Here is an 18,846-nt window from a genome sequence, read left to right as displayed (position 1 = left end):
TAGCAGTAGTAGTAGCACAAGTAGCAGTAGTAGCAGTAGTCGTAGTAGTAATAGTATTACTAGCAGGAGTAACAGCAGAAGTAGTATTAGCAGTAGTAGTAGTAGTAGCAGCAGTAGTAGTGGTAGTAGTGGTAGAAACAGTAGTAGTAGCAGCAGTAGTAGTAGCAGTAGTAGTTTTAGCAGTAGTATCAGCAGTAGTAGTGGTAGAAGTAGTCATAGTAGTAGTAGTAGTAGTAGAAGTAGCAGCAATAGTAGTAGTAGTAGCAGCAATAGTTGTGGTAGTAGTAGTAGTAGCAGTGGGAGTCATAAAAGTAGTAGTAGTACTGTTGGTAGCAGTAGTATTGGTAGTAGCAGTAGTAGCATAAGTAGCAGTAGTAGTAGTAGTAGTTGTAGTAGCAGTGGTAGAAGCATCAATAGTAATAGTACTAGTACGAGTAGCAGTAGTAGTAGTAGTAGCATTAGTAGCAGTAGTAGTAGTAGCAGTAGCAGTAGTATTAGTAGTAACAGTGGTAGAAGCAATAGTAATAGCAGCAGTAGTAGTAGTAGTAGTTGTTTCAGCAGTATTAGCAGTAGTAGTATCAGCAGCAGTAGTAGTAGAAGTAGCCATAGTACTGGTATTAGATGTAGTAGTAGTAGTAGCAGTAGTAGTATCAGCAGCAGTAGTAGTAGAAGTAGCCGTAGTACTGGTATTAGATGTAGTAGTAGTAGTAGCAGTAGTAGCAGCAGTAGTAGTAGTAGCAGCAATAGTTGTGTTGGTAGTATTAGTAGCAGCAGCAGTAGTAACAGTAGTAGCATAACTAGAAGTAGCAGTGGTAGTAGCAGCAGTAGTAGTAGTAGCAGCAATAGTTGTGGTGGTAGTAGTAGTAGTATCAGCAGCAGTAGTAACAGTAGTAGCATAACTAGAAGTAGCAGTGGTAGTAGTAGCAGTAGTAGTATTAGCAGCAGTAGTAACAGTAGTAGCATAACTAGAAGTAGCAGTGGTAGTAGTAGCAGTAGTAGTATCAGCAGCAGTAGTAACAGTAGTAGCATAACTAGAAGTAGCAGTGGTAGTAGTAGCAGTAGTAGTAGTAGCAGCAATAGTTGTGTTGGTAGTATTAGTAGCAGCAGCAGTATTAACAGTAGTAGCATAACTAGAAGTAGCAGTGGTAGTAGTAGCAGTAGTAGTATTAGCAGCAATAGTTGTGGTGGTAGTAGTAGTATTAGTAGCAGCAGCAGTATTAACAGTAGTAGCATAACTAGAAGTAGCAGTGGTAGTAGTAGCAGTAGTAGTATTAGCAGCAATAGTTGTGGTGGTAGTAGTAGTATTAGTAGCAGCAGCAGTAGTAACAGTAGTAGCATAACTAGAAGTAGCAGTGGTAGTAGCAGCAGTAGTAGTATTAGCAGCAATAGTTGTGTTGGTAGTAGTAGTATTAGTAGCAGCAGCAGTAGTAACAGTAGTAGCATAACTAGAAGTAGCAGTGGTAGTCTTAAAAGTAGTAGTAGTACTGTTGGTAGCAGTAGTATTGGTAGTAGCAGTAGTAGCAGAAGTAGCAGTAATAGTAGTAATTGTAGCTGTAGTCGTAGCCATAGTAGTAGTAGTAGTAGCACGAGTAGCAGTAGTAGCAGTAGTTGTAGTAGTGGTAGTAGTATTACTAGCAGTAGTAACAGCAGAAGTAGTATTAGCAGTAGTAGAAGCAGTAGTAGTTTTAGAAGTAGTAGCAGTAGTAGTAGTAGCAGCAGCAGTAGTAGTGGTAGTAGTAGTAGTAGTGGTAGAAACAGTAGTAGTAGCAGCAGTAGTAGTAGCAGTAGTAGTGTTAGAAGTAGCCGTAGTAGCCGTAGTATTGGTAGCAGTAGTATTGGTAGTAGCAGTAGTAGCAGAAGTAGCAGTAGTAGTACTAGCAGCAGTAGCAGTAGTTGTAGCAGTAGTAGTTGCTGTAGTAGTAGTAGTACTAGTATTAGTAGTAGTAGTAAGTCTAGTAGTAGTAATAGTAGCAGCAGTTGTAGTAGCAGTCGTAATAGTAGTAGGGTCTAGATATATTTGTTATTGTAGCCAATATTGACCCTGGCCTGTTTCCCTTCCTACCCAGTGTCCCGCCCATGCTTGTATAATGGAATGCCTGCCCATTTCGCTGACTCCCTTCAGACTGAGAAGGTGTACAAGATGCTGTCAGTCTCCCAGCCTGCTCCTGCCCCAGAGGCCATCACTAAGCTGTACCGCCCCGCCAGTGTGGTAGACAAGGCCCACATCCACAGCAGGTAGACATACAGACACAGACATACACACACATGTTTTCTCTGTCTTTATCTCCACTTCTCTCTGTAGTCGCCTTTCGTTCTAACTAATTTCTCCTATCTCTCTCAGGTGGCTGGACTCTTCTCGTTCATTGATGCAGCAGGGAGTTCAGGAGAATGACAGGCTCTGGCTGCGCTTCAAATACTACTGCTTCCATGACCTGGAGCCCAAGGTGCGTGTGTTTCTATGCGTGTGAGTGAGTGATATAGAGAATGAAAAGTGATAGTTGGATTGGAAATAGCCTCTAAAATAGAAGTGTGAACTCTACTCTCGAATCTGACCATCTGGGTTTCACTGCCTCGCTTCTGTCTTCTTGTCTGACCTCTCGTTTCTTTTTCTCACTCTTTCTTCTCTCTCCCCTTTCTCTCCCTCTTTCTCTGCCTCCTCACATTTTCTCTCTGCCCCTCACCTCTCCCCCTCCCTACCTCCCTCTCAGTATGATGTGGTGCGCCTGACCCAGATGTATGAGCAGGCTCGCTGGGCCATCCTACTGGAGGACATAGACTGTACTGAGGAGGAGATGCTGCTGTTTGGAGCTATACAGGTACACAGGATGGATACTTCCTAGACATGTGTCTTCATGCTAATACCTGAACCCCAACCATCCTGAATTCACAAAAGAGAGCATCAACTGTCAAAATGAGATACTGTCATTGTACAGTAAATCAGATAAACAGGGCCTTTGGAAAGTATTCAGACCCCTTGACTTTTTCCACATTTTGTTACGTTACAGTCTTATTCTAAAATTGATTAAATAAATAAAAATCCTCATCATTCAACACACAATATCCCAAAATGACAAAGCAAAACCAGCTTTTTCGAAATTTGTGCGAATTTATTAAATATAAAAACTGAAATTCTTTATTTCCATAAGTATTCAGACATTTCTCTATGAGACTCGAAATTGAGCTCAGCTTCATCCAGTTTCCATTAATCATCCTTGAGATGTTTCTACAACTTGATTGGAGTCCACCTGTGGTAATCTCAACTGATTGCAAAGACCAAGCCAAGAGGTTGAAGGAATTGTCTGTAGAGCTTTGAGACAGGATTGTGTCGAGGCACAGACCTGGGGAAGGGCACCAAAAAATGGCTGCAGCATTGAAGATCGCCAAGAACACAATGGCCTCCATCATTCTTAAATGGAATAAGTTTGGAACCACCAAGACTCTACCTAGAGCTGGCTGCCCAGCCAAACAGAGCAATCGGAGGAGAAGGGCCTTCGTCAGGGAGGTGAACAGGAACCCGATGGCCACTCTGACAGAGCTCTAGAGTTCCTCTGTGGAGACGGGAGAACCTTCCAGAAAGACAACCATCTCTGTAGCACTCCACCAATCAGGCCTTTACGGTAGAGTGTCCAGACTGAAGCCACTCCTCAGTAACAGGCACATGACAGCCTGCTTGGAGTTTGCCAAAAAGGCACCTAAAGACTCTCAGACCTTGAGAAACAAGATTCTCTGGTCTGATGAAACCAAGATGGAACTCTTTGGCATGGAGGAAACCTGGCACCATCCCTACGGTGAAGCATGGTGGTGGCAGCATCATGCTGTGGGGATGTTTTTCAGCAGCAGGGACTGGGAGACTAGTCGGGATCGAGGCAAAGATTAACAGAACAAAATACAGAGAGATCCTTGATGAAAACCTGCTACAGAGCGCTCAGGACCTCAGACTGGGGTGAAGGTTAACCTTCCAACATGTCAACAACCCTAAGCACACAGCCAAGACAACGCAGGAGTTGCTTCTGAATGTCCTTGAATGGCCCAGCCAGAGCCCAGACTTGAACCCGATCGAACATCTCTGAAGAGACCTGAAAATAGCTATACAGCAACGCCCCCATCCAACTTGACAGAGCTTGAGAGGATCTGCAGAGAGGAATGGGAGAAACTCCCCAAATGCAGGTGTCCCTGTATTTTATGTGGAAATTTGCAAACATTTCTAAAAACATGTTTTTGCTTGGTCATTATGGGGTATTGTGTGTAGCTTGATGAGGAAAAAACAATTAATTACATTTTAGAATAAGGCTGTAATGTACTGTAACATCACCACAATCATGTACTGACATGCAACTGGCCTGTGTTGTCCCATTTCTAATGTGCTGTAAGTATAACTTTGACTACCTCTCTCTTGTCATCTTCAATTCCCCCCCCCAGTACCACATCAACAAGCTGTCCCTGTCGGAGCCCCAGACGATGACCTCCAGTCCAGCCATGGATGACCTGGACTCAGCCCTACAGGGTCTGGAGGTCAAGCTGGATGGGGCAGAAAGCAGCCCCCAAGACATGCTAGTCAGAACATTATGACTCTTTATTCCACCTGACAGAAACATGTCCCACAACATATTGCATTGTGAAGTCAAAATATATGTGTTTGTGAATATGTATTTCAGTTATGTATTTGACTTTAGATAAATAAAGTAGCCTCAGTAGAATGACATAAAATGTTATCCATACAGGGGAACAAGATGCCAGAATGATTTCCCATGCCTATTTGAAAAGTCAGACATGGAATCATTAGCATGTTACTTTGTCTTCAACACAGGAGAACCTGACTGCCCCAGAGCTGAATGATTATTTGAAGATATTCCGGTAAAAGCCGACATTTATGTGAAAACAATTCTGATTCCTCAATTACGTACTCTATATTTACAATGGAACACACCAAATTACACACACAAACAAACACACACAATCAGCATACCCACACCCACACACACAGCATCTGAAGCATAATAACAGTAATAAGTGTACTTCTGTATCAGGCCCAAGAGGTTGACTCTGAAGGGATACAAGCAGTACTGGTTCAAGTTTAAGGATGCCTCCATCTCCTACTATAAGAGCAAAGAGGAGAGCCTGGGAGAACCCATTCAACAGATCAACCTGAAAGGTATGAAGCAGACACTGAGGGAGAATCTCAATTGCATTTCCTTGATTTCTTGCATCCTCTCTCCTGGCCTCGTTCTCAAAACCCATTGGATGAGAAGGTCGGAGAAGGAATCAAGGAAATGCAATTGAGATTCTCCCCTAAATCCATTGTATTTTGTCTCTTTCACCTGCTTATACAAACAGTAAAATGACCTTTCATCTTTTTCAGGCTGTGAGGCTGCTCCCGATGTGAACGTCGCTGGACAGAAGTTCTGCATCAAACTTCTGATTCCAGCTCCAGAGGGCATGAACGAGGTCTACCTGCGCTGTGAAAATGTGGGTTACACACACATACACTGCCAGATACATGAGTAGTACATTTCTTACAATCTAAGATCCACGATAAGGTTTAAGATCTTGCCCATGATTGAAGTATACGTCGCTCTGTTTATCTTTCGCTCGCTCGCTTTCTCTCTCCAGGAGGAGCAGTATTCCAGGTGGATGGCAGCCTGTCGTCTGGCCTCTAAAGGGAAGAGTCTGGCAGACAGGTTGTTCCAGAGTGAGGTCCAGAGCATCCGATCCTTCCTGGCCATGCAGCAGACCAACCTCAACACACACACCGATGACAGCATGAGCATCAACACACACAGCCTGGTCTCTCCACGCTACAGCAAGAAGTACAAGGTCAAACAGGTAACAAGTAGTGATGTACATCTTCATCATGTGGGTAACAATAATAAACCCTGATGAACTACATCATGATACACAGGTAACTGACAAAATAAAGGAAACATAAAGTGTCTTAATAGGGCGTTTGGCCAGAACAGCTTCAATGCACCTTGGCATAGATTCTACAAGTGTCTGGAGATCTATTGGAGGGATGTGACACCATTCTTCCATAAGAAAACCCATTAGTATGTGTTTTGTTGATGGTGGAAAATATTGTCTCAGGCGCCCCTCCAGATTCCCCCATAAGTGTTTAATTGGGTTAAGATCTTGTGACTGAAACGGCCATGGCATATGGCTTACATTGTTTTATTGGTGTTTACCTTGCCAAGAAAATACAACCCACACCATGAGAGCCGCCAGAACCTTAATTTACAAGTGTTTCCTTTATTTTGGCAGGTAACTGTATATCAAACACAGTACAACTCAGTTGAGTCACTTGAAAGACCATTATACCTCCCTCTAACCCCACATAATATAACCTTGACCCTCTCCCTCTCTGGCCATGCCCAGTTGACCCCTCGTATCCTGGAGGCATATCAGAACGTGGCTCAGCTCTCCCTGACCGACGCCCTCCTCCGCTTCCTCCAGATCTGGCAGGCCCTGCCAGACTTTGGAATTTCCTTCGTGGTGGTGAGGTAAGGAGGATCTGGCAACCCAGTGTATTACATGTTTCACAGCGAGGCTAGTCTCGGTACCTAGAACCAAATATTGCGTGCACTAGCTAGGCAGATACCTCAATTTACATTTATGTAAAGTCTATCACCAAAGATTAGTGAGGCTAAGGGCTGGACTAATGATAAATTGTTGTGGTGAAGTTGCGTCTAGTGGCTGGTCTCTGACCCGTTTAGGTTCAAGGGCAGCAGGAAGGATGAGGTGCTGGGCATCGCCCCCAACCGTCTGATCCGTATCGACTTGGGGGTGGGAGACGTGGTCAAGACATGGCGCTACAACAACATGAGGCAGTGGAACGTCAACTGGGACATACGACAGGTGACCTGACTTGTCAATCAAACAATCAATCAAAATGTTCAAATTTTTCTGCACATAATCTTCTTTAGTAATCTACATCGCCAAATACACACTGAACTTACCCTTTTTTATGGTCATTTAGCGTTTTCTCATCTTTTCTGGGTGTGTGCGTGTGTGTTACGAACTCTCAGGTGGCGATAGAGTTTGATGGGAACGTGAACATGGCGTTCAGTTGTGTGACAGCTGACTGTAAGATCGTCCATGAGTTCATTGGAGGCTACATCTTCATGTCAACACGCAGCCGCGAGCAGAGTGACACGCTCAACGAAGAGCTCTTCCACAAGCTGACAGGGGGCCACGAAGCTCTGTGACACCCTCAACCCCCACCCCTCCCAGTAATATACAGCAGCTATAGCCCAAGGAGCAATCTATACATCAGATACACCAGTGGACAGTTTGAGTGTTTAAGGGTGCGCCTGCAGCAGCCTTGAAGAGAAATGACAACCAGTCCACCCTGGGATCCTAAAAGACATGCAGTTGCTTGTTCAATAAATCAAGGAAGAGTTGACCCATGAATATAGACTAATAGAAAATGATTAACAATGTAAAGAATTGTCAATTCTGAAATCCAGAATTAAATATGTTTATTGACATATATAAAACAGTGACAGGTGTTTTAATTTCCAGATGAGGCATTTGGCTTGATGGTTGTGTCCTTAAGAGTATGGTGGCAGAGTTTCCTGAAATGTGACTAACGGCACATGAAGCCGCAGGCAGTGTGTGTGTCTCTGTGGAGCAGTTGAGACTGTCCGTTGGCAAGCCCACAGCTTGTGCCTGCTGGTTCCCATCTGATAGCATCCTCTGTATCTTTGTCATGTGACAATATTATCAGGAATACCAGTCAGTCTCTGTGCCTGTACTGTGTCCTGTATGGTATTAGAGCTGTTGTTGAGCTGTTGTTGAGGGTGTTTTCAGTCTCAGTCTTATTCACCCAGAGTCTTCAGGGTTCTGGTCCCGAACAGGATTGGTTACCATGGAAACAGTCTAGACAGAACTGGAAATCAACAGCCGTCTGGTGACAAATTCAGCCAAGTCTTTACCTCCAAAGCACAGATAACCCTCTTCACCTACTCCAGTGGCAGAATACTCTCTGAAACAGAAGATTTCTATAATTTGTCAATATTCACATCCCTCTCTATCCATCCCTCCCATCTAACATCATTCTCTTCATGAGTGTGTGTCGTGTGTGGGGTACTCACGTGTGGGTCTTAGTTTTAGGGCACGGCTGAAGTATCGGGGAAGTAGTTTCCCCTCAGTGTCCCCAGGTGTCAGCAATACACCGTTCTCCGACCAGAAGAACTGGATACCCTCTGCAGAAGAAACAAAAACACACAAAGGAAAATACTCCTGCATTTAGACATGAGAGCACTACAATGGCAGCACTCTGCTACTGGAAATTACCTCGGTTGAGCTTACCAGACAATGCTTTGGGGACGTCAATGAATATGGCCAAGTCACAGTCTCTCCTCATGCCTGGAGCAAAAAGATACAGACATCAAAACGAAGCCCATCTATGACAGGCTCTATGAGAAGTTACCCAGACCCAGATGAAGCCAATTCAGGGACTAAAAGCACTTTAGGAAATCCTTTATTGAACATGCTTTTAAATCCAGGAGTAGGCTATGATCCAGGAGTATTTCAGCCAAAATACTTTCACAGTGCTTTCTCCCCCATCTCCCTTACCGCTGATGCCCCCGTCCTCCCCCGGTAGGCCCAGGGCCAGGTGTATGTGTGTTCTGTTCATGCGGCTGAGGCCCTCGGAGCGGATGGAGGGCCAGAGGCGGAGATAGGAGCCATGGATTCCCTCCCTGGGACAATCAGGAGAACCAGGCTGTAAAGCCTTCAGGTCCAGATCACACACCTGCCCAGACAGACAGACACACAGCAGACCCTTACTACTGACACTAGACCTGGCACTGTTTAGCCATTGTTTATGACCCCGTCATGCTCCACCTAGGGATGCGTCAGAAATGGCACCCTATTCTCTATAGTGCACAAGTCTTGACCCTAAGTGGGCTGAGCTCTGGCCAAAATAAGTGCACTATATTGGAAATAGGGTGCCCTAGATATTTTTCCTACCTGCACAGAGTGTCCCTGATTGGCTCGGATCTGCAGCCGTCCGTCCTCAGGGTGAGGGCGGAGCTTGAATCGCTGCTTGTCATTGGTGGCCACAACTCTCTCCACATCCTCCAATGAGAAGGCGTGGAACTGTGCATGAGCCAGTAGGTCCTCCACAAATAGGAAGCCATCTAGGGACAATGAGGGACAGCATTATTATTCAGACCTAAATGAGGAGTACAGATTGTAGATTACATGTCATGTTATTTATGCAGCAATATGAAATGCTGGTACAGTGGTAACTATTATAAGATAGACAAAATGCAGCCAAATAAACTGCTTTTATACCAGGATTCATGTGAAGTCCCATTTGATTGGCTCCATGGCGCAGGGCAAAGGACAAAGACTTGGAGAGGCGGACATCCTTGTCCTGAAAGGCAACACATGCACACAGGTTGTGACCCACGTAAAAAAAAATACTACAGTATAGTATGGTAAATACTATAGTATTCACTGTAGTGTTTTTGCAGACTTTAGTCCAACAATACTGTAGTGTATACTGTAGCAATTACTGTATAAATACTCCAGTAAAATAAAACTTTAGTATATACTATAGTGATGACTGTAGTGTTTTTGAGGATTGTAGTATACTGTAGTATTTACGCGTACATTACTGTAGTAAAGGGGTGTCGAACTCATTCAAATCAAATATATCCATAGTTTTTGAAATTTTCGATGTGCCTTAGCGAGCTGGACAGTCAAGAAACTGTATCAATATATGTCCATTGACTGTGCACAGTGATTATTAGCGAGCTGGACAGTCAAGAAACTGGACAGTCAAGAAACTGTATCAATCAATATAAGTTCAAATCAAATTAAAATTTATTGGCCACATACACATGGTTAGCAGATGTTAATGCGAGTGTAGCGAAATGCTTGTGCTTCTAGTTCTGAGAATGCAGTAATAACCAACAAGTAATCTAACCTAACAATTCACAACAACTACCTTATACACACACACAAGTGTAAAGGGATAAAGAAAATGTACATAAAGATATATGAATGAGTGATGGTACAGAACGGCATAGGCAAGATGCAGTAGATGGTATCGAGTACAGTATATACATATGAGATGAGTAATGTAGACATATAAAGGTGGCCTTGTTTAAAGAACAAAATACTGCATAGTTTCCTAGGAACGCGAAGTGAGGCGGCCATCTCTGGCCATCTCAGTTCATTGTCATTTCTACACAGTTTTGGCCCGTATGTTTGACACCCCTGCTATAGTAGACCGATTTACTATAGTGTTGTTGTTTTATTATATTTGACATAGAAGTTTTCTCCTTCAGGGTACCTACTGGAGAAAAACTAAAACAGCTCATTTTCCATAACCTGTAGTTAGGCCAGGGGTCTGACTCAGAGCTTCTGCTCTTTCTATAACCTGTAGGGAAAACAATATCTCCAGATGCTTTCCAGTACCCTGCTACTAGCTATAATATAATTGGAGAAGGAATAATGCAATATATAGAAATAGGGTACAGCCCAAACGGGACTAATATCTGTCTCTCTCCTCTTACCTCTACACGATTACCTCGCCTCCCCCTTCCTCCACGTCCTCTTCCTCCACGGTCCATTTACAGTTATTTCTGTCGGTTTAACGTGGAATGGATCTCTCTCAACTCTCATTACAGTAGGCTACACAGCAAGGCAAGCTACCACAATGATTCAAATGGTATGGTGCCCGACATGCCTACTAAACATGCCAATTGCCATGCGTACTAAATATATGTTCGCACATTCAAAGCGCAATGTTGAATGTTCGCAAGTAAGCACAATCAACAACTGTGGTCGTACAACTCACTGGCAAAATACACATTTACATATATGGTAAAAACAGAACGAAATGTAAACAAGCAGGCACATTCCACTTCCACTTTGTTCAGACTCCAACCAGTAGGTGGCAGTAAGTTACTTTATCTCTTTGTTTTGTGTCAATAAAGCCAGGATAGAGGCTACGTCTTTAGCAGGTAAGAATATATTGTAGCAGCTGGCCAATGATTGAGTGAAATATAACAATCATGTTTCTAACTACATTTTGGTACATGTCCCTATAAAGCCTTTATGAAGTGATATGAAACATGTTTATTTAGAGATGTACGGGCTAAAATTTTCATAATTCAGTGTCAGCAAGCTAACAGTTAGCTGGCTAACATTGAGCCAGCTAGCATCAAAACAGCTGTAAACATTCAAATACATGAATCACTCATGTTTATCGCGCACTTACTCGCTACTAAGAACCTGTAATGTTAGTTATGAACAACAGTGCTTGGTGTGTAGCTATCGAAAATGACTGATCGTTATGTCTTGCCTGCAGCGCTTGTTGGGAAGAGAAGCATGAGGGGTTTCTTGCCTTCACCAAGCATACAGCCAATGCCTGACGAATATGGTCGGAAGCGAAAGCCTTTTTTAGAATCCAAGAGTTTAATACTTATACACTCGTCTCTAACATATAACGTTAGGCTCAACGTTCTGTATATGGTTGGTATTTCCGGTTTTTATTTTGAATAGTGATTATGGCTGAGCCTAACAGAACCACACAGCTGAATTGCAAGGACACGTGCTTTGGTCGACTATGTTCGGTTACATTCTGCTATTGTTGACATATTGTGCATCACCTCCCATACATGAAGAGATTGAAAATACAATTGACAACCTACCGGTGTCGCAAAAAATTGGGTTAACAACCCTTTCTTGTGGATACCCTGCCTCCACCTCTTACCGACAAAAGGACCAACAGCATGTAAAACCGGTAGAGTAAGTGTAAATGTCATTTTATTGGCCTGTAGAGACTACTGCATCTTTTCTAGGGCGACTTCAGTCATACTGATAATCCATGGAGTAACCATGGCAAGTCTGATGTTTAGACAAGGGTGGCAAGTCCAATCAAGAGTTCTCTGAAGTATATTGATTTAAAAAAATAAATAATGTTTACCTTTATTTAACCAGGCAAGTCAGTGAAGAACAAATTTTTATTTTCAATGATGGCCTAGGAACAGTGGGTTAACTGCCTGTTCAGGGGCAGAACGACAGATACAGATACAATCACCTTATCAGCTCGGGGATTTGAACTTGCAACCTTCCGGTTACTAGTCCAAAGCTCTAACCACTAGGCTACCCTGCCGCCCCGTGTGAGGGAGCACACTAACACTTCAGTAGGTGCTTCACTGGTTCATTGTTTCTTACATGTCATCCTATCCATCAGACTCCCTTGTAACTCATTCTCCTCTCTCTCTTCCTTCTCTCCTTCCTCTTTCTCTCTCCACAGACATGGAGTTCCCCCAACACTCCCTGCAGCTTCTATCAGGTCTGCGTTCTCAGCGTCAGCGTAGGTTCCTGTGCGACTGCACCGTCCTTGTGGGTTCCTCCCGTTTCCTGGCCCACCGGGCTGTCCTGGCCTCCTGCTCTCCATTCTTCCACATGTTCTACTCCGATCCCCCTGGGTCCGCTGGTGCTGGCGGGGCCAGCTCAGTCACGCTGGACGGGGATATTGTGACAGCAGCGGCATTCGGTCTGTTGTTAGACTTCATGTATGAAGGCGTGCTGAGGTTGGAGACCCCTCCCCCAGCAGAGGACGTGCTGGCGGCGGCGAGCTTTCTCCACATGAACGAGGTGGTCCGGGTGTGTAAGAGACGGTTACAGCACCGACCACCACCGGCTGAGGCAGACAGCACGCGCCCGGAGGAGAGTGGAGTGGCAGCAGTGGGCGGTAGTGGACCCGGGGTTGGCATGGCAACAGGAGCTGCCAAAGCGGTGGCTGTGGCAATGTCAGTGTCTCAGTCTGCATCAATGGCGTTGCAGAGAAGCCAGTTGGGCTCTTCTACAAGGTCAGAGAGGAGAGTGGAGGTTCCGGCGCACGCTCCTCTGAGTCCGGACATGGCCGACACCACCCAGCCTGGCATGGACCACGCTCTTACTCATGTGGGTGAGCTGGTTACCCTCTCCTCCGGTCCCTCTCTCCGACTGGGGGGTCTGAGTCAGGGAGAGGGTCAGGGAGGCTCGGCCCTCTGCAGCCCCTGCAGCTCCACAGAGTCATACAGTCACAGTAGCCACCAGCGCCAGCCCTCTTCATCAGCGGCATCACCAGTGGTACCTGTGACCCAGACTGATGGCTCCAGCTCCATGGTGGGAATACTGACCCAGTCTGACCACAGCAGCTCCTCCAGTCCAGAACATGACAGCCATAACCCTGTCTCTGACAACAAGAGCATAGTCATCACACCAGGCATGCAATGCCAGCAGCATGGTCTCAGTATCAACACACACCCTCAGATTAGAATACAGCATTCACTGTCACTACACCTCAACTCACCTCCCAACCTGAACCTTGTAACCCATCAGGGCCAAACCTCGACCCTGTCCAGGCCTGAAGGGCTGCAGCATGGGGGTCAGAGAGGGAGAGCAGGGAGGTTAGTGAACACTCTAACATGGGGACTGTGGGAGTGGAGGAGCCCCTGGCAGGGAGAGGAGAAGTGGAGCAGGAGGATGGGGTGAAGGTAAAGGTGGAAGCCATAGTGATCTCAGATGAGGAGTTTGAGGAGATGGAAGGAGTGGTGATGAGGAGAGGAATAGAGGGGAGAGAACGAGGGATGATGATGGAGGTAGAGGACAGGAATGACTTTGATGATGATAACCACAGAGATGAACTGAATAACCCCCACTTCCTCCCTTTTCACCCCCACCATGCCTTACTCCAGATGACCCACTCCCACCCCTCTGAGCCTCTCTCCTTCCCCCTCTCCCCCTCCGGCACCACCTCCTCTGATGCTCCCCCTTTTCCCTCCTCCCTCTTCCCCTCTGTGGGCCAACATTCTGACCAGCCCGTCTACTTCCAGGATTCCATGGGGAACTACGTTGAGGACGTCCCCACGTGCAGCGTCTGCGGGAAGACGTTCTCGTGCGCGTATACCCTGAGGCGACACGCCATTGTGCACACGCGTGAGCGCCCCTACGAGTGCCGCTACTGTTACCGTAGCTACACGCAGTCAGGTGACCTGTACCGCCACATTAGGAAGGCTCATGACTCCAGCCTGCCAGCCAAACGCAGTAAGGGAGACACTGAGGAGGGCCAGCCTCCACACAGCTAGCTGTATACTTCTCCATACTAAAGAGAATGAAACATTATTTATGCCTTCCCCCTTCCAACACCAGACATCCTGGTCTTGCATGTCCAATCTGGGATACATTAAAAATGACTTTCCAAATGGTCTGAAAAATGCCAGAGGCCCAGATCTAGTGCGCAGGTTGAGGGAGGATTTAGAGCGTGTCGCCCAGATGTTGCCCTCCACCAGGATGGTCTTTTCAGACCTAGTGGTGAGACAGGTGGTGCAAGCCAGACATGCACATGCCCGGGAATGAGCAGACCTGGCACTTGGTCAACTAGCTGGGTCTGCATTCCTGAGGGACAGGGGCCAGTGGTGTTTTAGCTATTTTAAACGGGACTTTCAAGAATTTTGTCTTTTACACATGTATCTGTACCAGATGTCTTACTATGACCTCAGTGCCAAAATAATTTGTGTACTGTACTACAGGTAACTGCCAAAATATAGAAACATGAGTAAATGAGAGACTAAGCATATTAAAAGCAGGTGCTTCCACACAGGTGTAGTTCCTGAGTTAATTAAGCAATAACATCCCATCATGCTTATGGTCATGTATAAAAATGCTGGGCAGGCCATTATTTTGGCTACCATGGCCATGCCCCCATCCACAGGCGTGAGTGGTCACTGAATGGTTTGATGAGATGTAAACCATATGCCATAGCCGTCTCAGTCACCACATATCAACCCAACTGAACACTTATGGGAGATTCTGGAGCGGTGCCTGAGACAGCGTTTTCCACCACCATCAACAAAATACCAGATGGAATTTCTTGTGGAAGAATGGTGTTGCATCCCTCCACTAGAGTTCCAGACACTTGTAGAATCTATGACGAGGTCCATTGAAGCTGTTCTGGCTCGTGGAGGTCCAACGCCCTATTAAGATGCTTTATGTTGGTGTTTCCTTTATTTTGGCAGTTACCTGTATGTTATAATATATTCTAGATAGAAATCGGCAGTTGTCAAGGGTACAGTTTTTGTCAACACTAATAGCATAATTGTCTGATACTTCTATATAGAAATCTCCATTATTGCCAACTTTCACAATTGGATGAGTATCATTACTACTTCATTGCTGTGAATAGAACATGGACAGTTCTTCAGTCCAACATATTTAGATATTTCCTTCCATTGGAGTACTGTTCAATAAATGACTTCAACACAATTACAATGGCCTATAATATGAGTAGAATTGTTGACAGAAATATACAACAAAAAGAACATGGTACAATAGCTACAGAGGTCACAAGAATGGATGACGGATCACCACCTCAAGCTGAACCTCGGCAAGACGGAGCTGCTCTTCCTCCCGGGGAAGGACTGCCCGTTCCATGATCTCGCCATCAAGGTTGACAACTCCATCGTGTCCTCCTCCCAGAGCGCTAAGAACCTTGGCGTGATCCTGGACAACACCCTGTCGTTCTCAACTAACATCAAGGCGGTGGCCCGTTCCTGTAGGTTCATGCTCTACAACATCCGCAGAGTACGACCCTGCCTCACACAGGAAGCGGCGCAGGTCCTAATCCAGGCACTTGTCATCTCCCGTCTGGATTACTGCAACTCGCTGTTGGCTGGGCTCCCTGCCTGTGCCATTAAACCCCTACAACTCATCCAGAACGCCGCAGCCCGTCTGGTGTTCAACCTTCCCAAGTTCTCTCACGTCACCCCGCTCCTCCGCTCTCTCCACTGGCTTCCAGTTGAAGCTCGCATCCGCTACAAGACCATGGTCCATCCACCTCTGGCCTGCTCGCCTCCCTACCACTGAGGAAGTCCAGTTCCCGCTCAGCCCAGTCAAAACTGTTCGCTGCTCTGGCCCCCCAATGGTGGAACAAACTCCCTCACGACGCCAGGACAGCGGAGTCAATCACCACCTTCCGGAGACACCTGAAACCCCACCTCTTTAAGGAATACCTAGGATAGGATAAAGTAATCCTTCTCACCCCCCCTTAAAAGACCTAGATGCACTATTGTAAAGTGGCTGTTCCACTGGATGTCATAAGGTGAAAGCACCAATTTGTAAGTCGCTCTGGATAAGAGCGTCTGCTAAATGACTTAAATGTAAATGTAATGTAAATGTAAGAAGCAGCAAGCACAATTCACCCCATGGATCTGTAAAAGATAGACACTGTCCATTACAACACTAGGGACTGTAAGGAGTATTCTACCCATTATTCCTATTTTCACAAGCTAAGCAATGGCTACTGAACTCAACCAATGTGTTGAGGCAGTCTTCGGGCTGCAGCAGGAAAATGAGGGTAGAGAAGGCATTGATCTTTGCTTTGGCCTCTTCCATGTCAGTCATCCACTGGCATGTGTATCTGTCAAAGATGAATCATGTGTTATTCCACATGGGCCACATATGGTAACGCATGCTAATGGTCCTCTTAAAACAAATTCTTGTTTTGCACACTCACCACTTTTGCCAGATCCGACCAGGTCATTGCCATGACGATGCCGTCATCAGAGTCCTGAGGTTCCCGTAGGTGATGTTATGGAACACTGAGGACACCTTCACTGTACTGTGCTGGATACACACATTAGCTAACATATAACATTACTATAAGTGAGTGAAGAGTTTAAATATGCAGCATGGTGTTGTACAGTATGTGTCCAAGCTGCAGACAATGGAAAAGGAAGTGTATCATATTTCTTGGTTGGTGTGGGGATCACAGCACAAACATTGATTATAGCTATCTTCGTGAGTTGTTGCCCAGTGGCAAATGTTTTGTAGATTTTGGTAAGTGGTTACAGACAGATTTGAGCAGATTCTGACAGTATTCCTTGTGAGTTGTTGACCTGCTATGGTAGATTATTTGAATGTTGGCCAGACAGTGATGATTTTGGCAGTGTTTAATCCAGATGCTATAGTAAATATAATAAAACAACAACACTATAGTAAATAGGTCTACTATAGCAGGGGTGTCAAACATACGGGCCAAAACTGTGTAGAAATGACAATGAACTTGATTTCCGACAGAGATGGCCGCCTCGCTTCGCGTTCCTAGGAAACTATGCAGTATTTTGTTCTTTAAACAAGGCCACTTTTATATGTTTACATACCCTACATTACTCATCTCATATGTATATACTGTACTCGATACCATCTACTGCATCTTGCCTATGCCGTTCTGTACCATCACTCATTCATATATCTTTATGTACATATTCTTTATCCCCTTACACTTGTGTGTATAAGGTAGTTGTTGTGAATTGTAATTTGACTCCCTGATTCCTGATTTGACTCACCAACGCCTCCCTATGACTCAGGGACTCCTACTCCTCCTGTTTGTCTTGCTCTTTGCCTCCGATGTCCCATCATTCTCTTAGCTTTGTACCACAGAGGCAGAAGATACTGAAGCCTCAGCAATAACCACCTCCCCGGATCCTGCAGAGGACCTGTCTGTTGCGCTATGCCCTGCTCTTCCTCCCTTCTTCCTCTTCCTCCTCTCCCTGCTGCTGACGCTGTCTTTACTTTGCTTGTGGAGCAAGAAGACTTTCAATATCATCATCCTCATCTGTAACGGGATCTACAGGCTATAAATACCCCTTCAGGGTTCTGCTGCTCGGTCCATGTCCACTTGACAGATGCACTGCACACACACACACACACAGAGAGATTTGAGTTCAACAATTACATTTAACAGTCAGCTAGGGCCAATGTTGACCCTTAGCTTGGGTTTAGTTGCTGGTACATTGTTAGTTAGTGTACAGTTGAGCAAGTTTAGATTGTATGAAGCAATGGTTCTTACCTGGTTTGATGTCCAGCTCATGTGCCAGATCACTGCTCTTCTCTCTCCACAAGGTTACTCTGCAGCTTCATCCTCCCGTGCTCACTGTGGGGAGGAGGACACGACAGAACAGAGCTATTGAACATGCTCTGATTTATTTGATTTCCAGTGCTTCCTGACATGGATTATTCCATAATACCCTAGTGGTGGACAGACACTGTCCTGTTTCTGGTAGCCTGCCCTACAGTACAGTAAACAAACATGGATTGTCTCATAATCAAAACAACAATGTTGAAAAAGCAAATTGACCAACAAAAAAAGTCACAGCAATCATTCAACCCCTGTAGCATCTCAAATGAAATGAAAGTTTTATATGAAATGATGATTGACAGTTCTCTCGCTCTCACCTCTGTAGCAGAAGTTCTGGTCCCTGTTTTGTATAACCACCTCGGTTCTCCCCGACACCGTCCATATACCAGCTAGACATCATTTCTCTTTAACTGTGGGCATGACAGGGACCACATAACTTTTGAAATTAAAGGCTCACAAGCACAGCCTGGGATTAACATGGATTAAGGGTTGGTTGTATTGCTCTCTTTTAAGGGGAGGAACAGGGGGCATATGGACCTCACTGTCTTCACAGATGAATTGAGGAAACCTATCTTTGCTGTCATCACCATCTATGAGTAAGAAAATATATGAAAGAAATAACGTTACACTAATGAATAACCTCCATAAAATTAAAGTAATGTAATTTGAATATCTAATAGTCAATAATTAACTTTCATATTTAGGAGAGTTTATCTTAATGCAAATGCACAGGACTAATTATAATCAGAGAGGAATACAACTTTGTTGTAGTACAGTCCTTTAGTAATTTCACACGGAACATGGACGCGATACGTATAGATATGGGGGACGTATTTTTATGTAACACTGGCTACACTGACAGCTCCACTTCCTTTGAAATGAAGGGGCATCAACACTTGTCCACACACCGATCTTTCTTAATGACA

General features: G+C 45.0%; 3 protein-coding genes and 1 long non-coding RNA gene across 5 annotated transcripts in view; 2 read left to right on the top strand and 2 right to left on the bottom strand.

Annotated features, from left to right (window-relative positions):
* LOC115116815 (fermitin family homolog 3) overlaps positions 1-7,490 on the top strand; it is a 13,796-nt gene extending 6,306 nt beyond the window's left edge. The window contains exons 5-15 of the mRNA XM_029645292.2: positions 2,067-2,235; positions 2,342-2,444; positions 2,709-2,816; positions 4,420-4,554; positions 4,808-4,854; positions 5,028-5,152; positions 5,360-5,466; positions 5,611-5,823; positions 6,370-6,494; positions 6,708-6,849; positions 7,020-7,490. Of these exons, the coding sequence (XP_029501152.2) occupies positions 2,067-2,235; positions 2,342-2,444; positions 2,709-2,816; positions 4,420-4,554; positions 4,808-4,854; positions 5,028-5,152; positions 5,360-5,466; positions 5,611-5,823; positions 6,370-6,494; positions 6,708-6,849; positions 7,020-7,199 (1,454 nt within the window). The 3' untranslated portion in view covers positions 7,200-7,490. The remainder of the gene's footprint in view (positions 1-2,066; positions 2,236-2,341; positions 2,445-2,708; positions 2,817-4,419; positions 4,555-4,807; positions 4,855-5,027; positions 5,153-5,359; positions 5,467-5,610; positions 5,824-6,369; positions 6,495-6,707; positions 6,850-7,019) is intronic.
* Positions 7,439-11,091, bottom strand: trpt1 (tRNA phosphotransferase 1). Of its 2 annotated transcripts, XM_029645296.2 has the most exons (7): positions 10,524-11,073; positions 9,295-9,376; positions 8,968-9,137; positions 8,572-8,749; positions 8,305-8,361; positions 8,088-8,198; positions 7,439-7,978 (listed from the first exon to the last, which is right to left on the bottom strand). In XM_029645296.2, the coding sequence occupies exons 1-7, from the start codon at positions 10,578-10,580 to the stop codon at positions 7,956-7,958; spliced, it is 678 nt and encodes a 225-aa protein (XP_029501156.1). In that variant the 5' UTR covers positions 10,581-11,073; the 3' UTR covers positions 7,439-7,955. The 2 variants fall into 2 exon arrangements, with proteins under 2 accessions (XP_029501156.1, XP_029501155.1); XM_029645295.2 differs by having other exon boundaries at positions 7,439-8,198; positions 10,524-11,091.
* LOC115116816 (zinc finger and BTB domain-containing protein 3-like) lies at positions 10,892-15,267 on the top strand. Its single transcript, XM_029645293.2, is given in 3 exon segments — positions 10,892-10,973; positions 12,272-13,390; positions 13,393-15,267. Coding segments are annotated over 2 exon segments (1,815 nt in total). The 5' UTR covers positions 10,892-10,973; positions 12,272-12,273; the 3' UTR covers positions 14,091-15,267.
* A 781-nt stretch (positions 15,268-16,048) lies between these two features.
* Positions 16,049-18,782, bottom strand: LOC115116812 (uncharacterized). Its single transcript, XR_003861597.2, has 4 exons — positions 18,238-18,782; positions 17,852-17,935; positions 16,517-17,692; positions 16,049-16,420 (listed from the first exon to the last, which is right to left on the bottom strand). It is a non-coding gene; the product is annotated as an uncharacterized LOC115116812 (long non-coding RNA).
* Between the last annotated feature and the right edge of the window lie 64 nt (positions 18,783-18,846).

This window comes from Oncorhynchus nerka, linkage group LG5, assembly GCF_034236695.1.
Source record: "Oncorhynchus nerka isolate Pitt River linkage group LG5, Oner_Uvic_2.0, whole genome shotgun sequence".
NCBI classification, from domain to species: Eukaryota; Metazoa; Chordata; class Actinopteri; order Salmoniformes; family Salmonidae; genus Oncorhynchus; species Oncorhynchus nerka.
This window is presented reverse-complemented; position numbering and strand designations above follow the sequence as displayed.

Bases quoted from the DNA above. Each gene is read 5' to 3' on its own strand.
- trpt1 (XM_029645295.2), bottom strand. From the start codon at position 10,580: ATGGACCGTGGAGGAAGAGGACGTGGAGGAAGGGGGAGGCGAGGTAAT. The intron at 9,138-9,294 runs GTATAAAAGCAG...CATTGTCCCTAG, and splicing joins GGGACTTCACATGAATCCTG to ATGGCTTCCTATTTGTGGAG. The intron at 8,199-8,304 runs GTAAGCTCAACC...TTTCTTCTGCAG, and splicing joins CGTCCCCAAAGCATTGTCTG to AGGGTATCCAGTTCTTCTGG.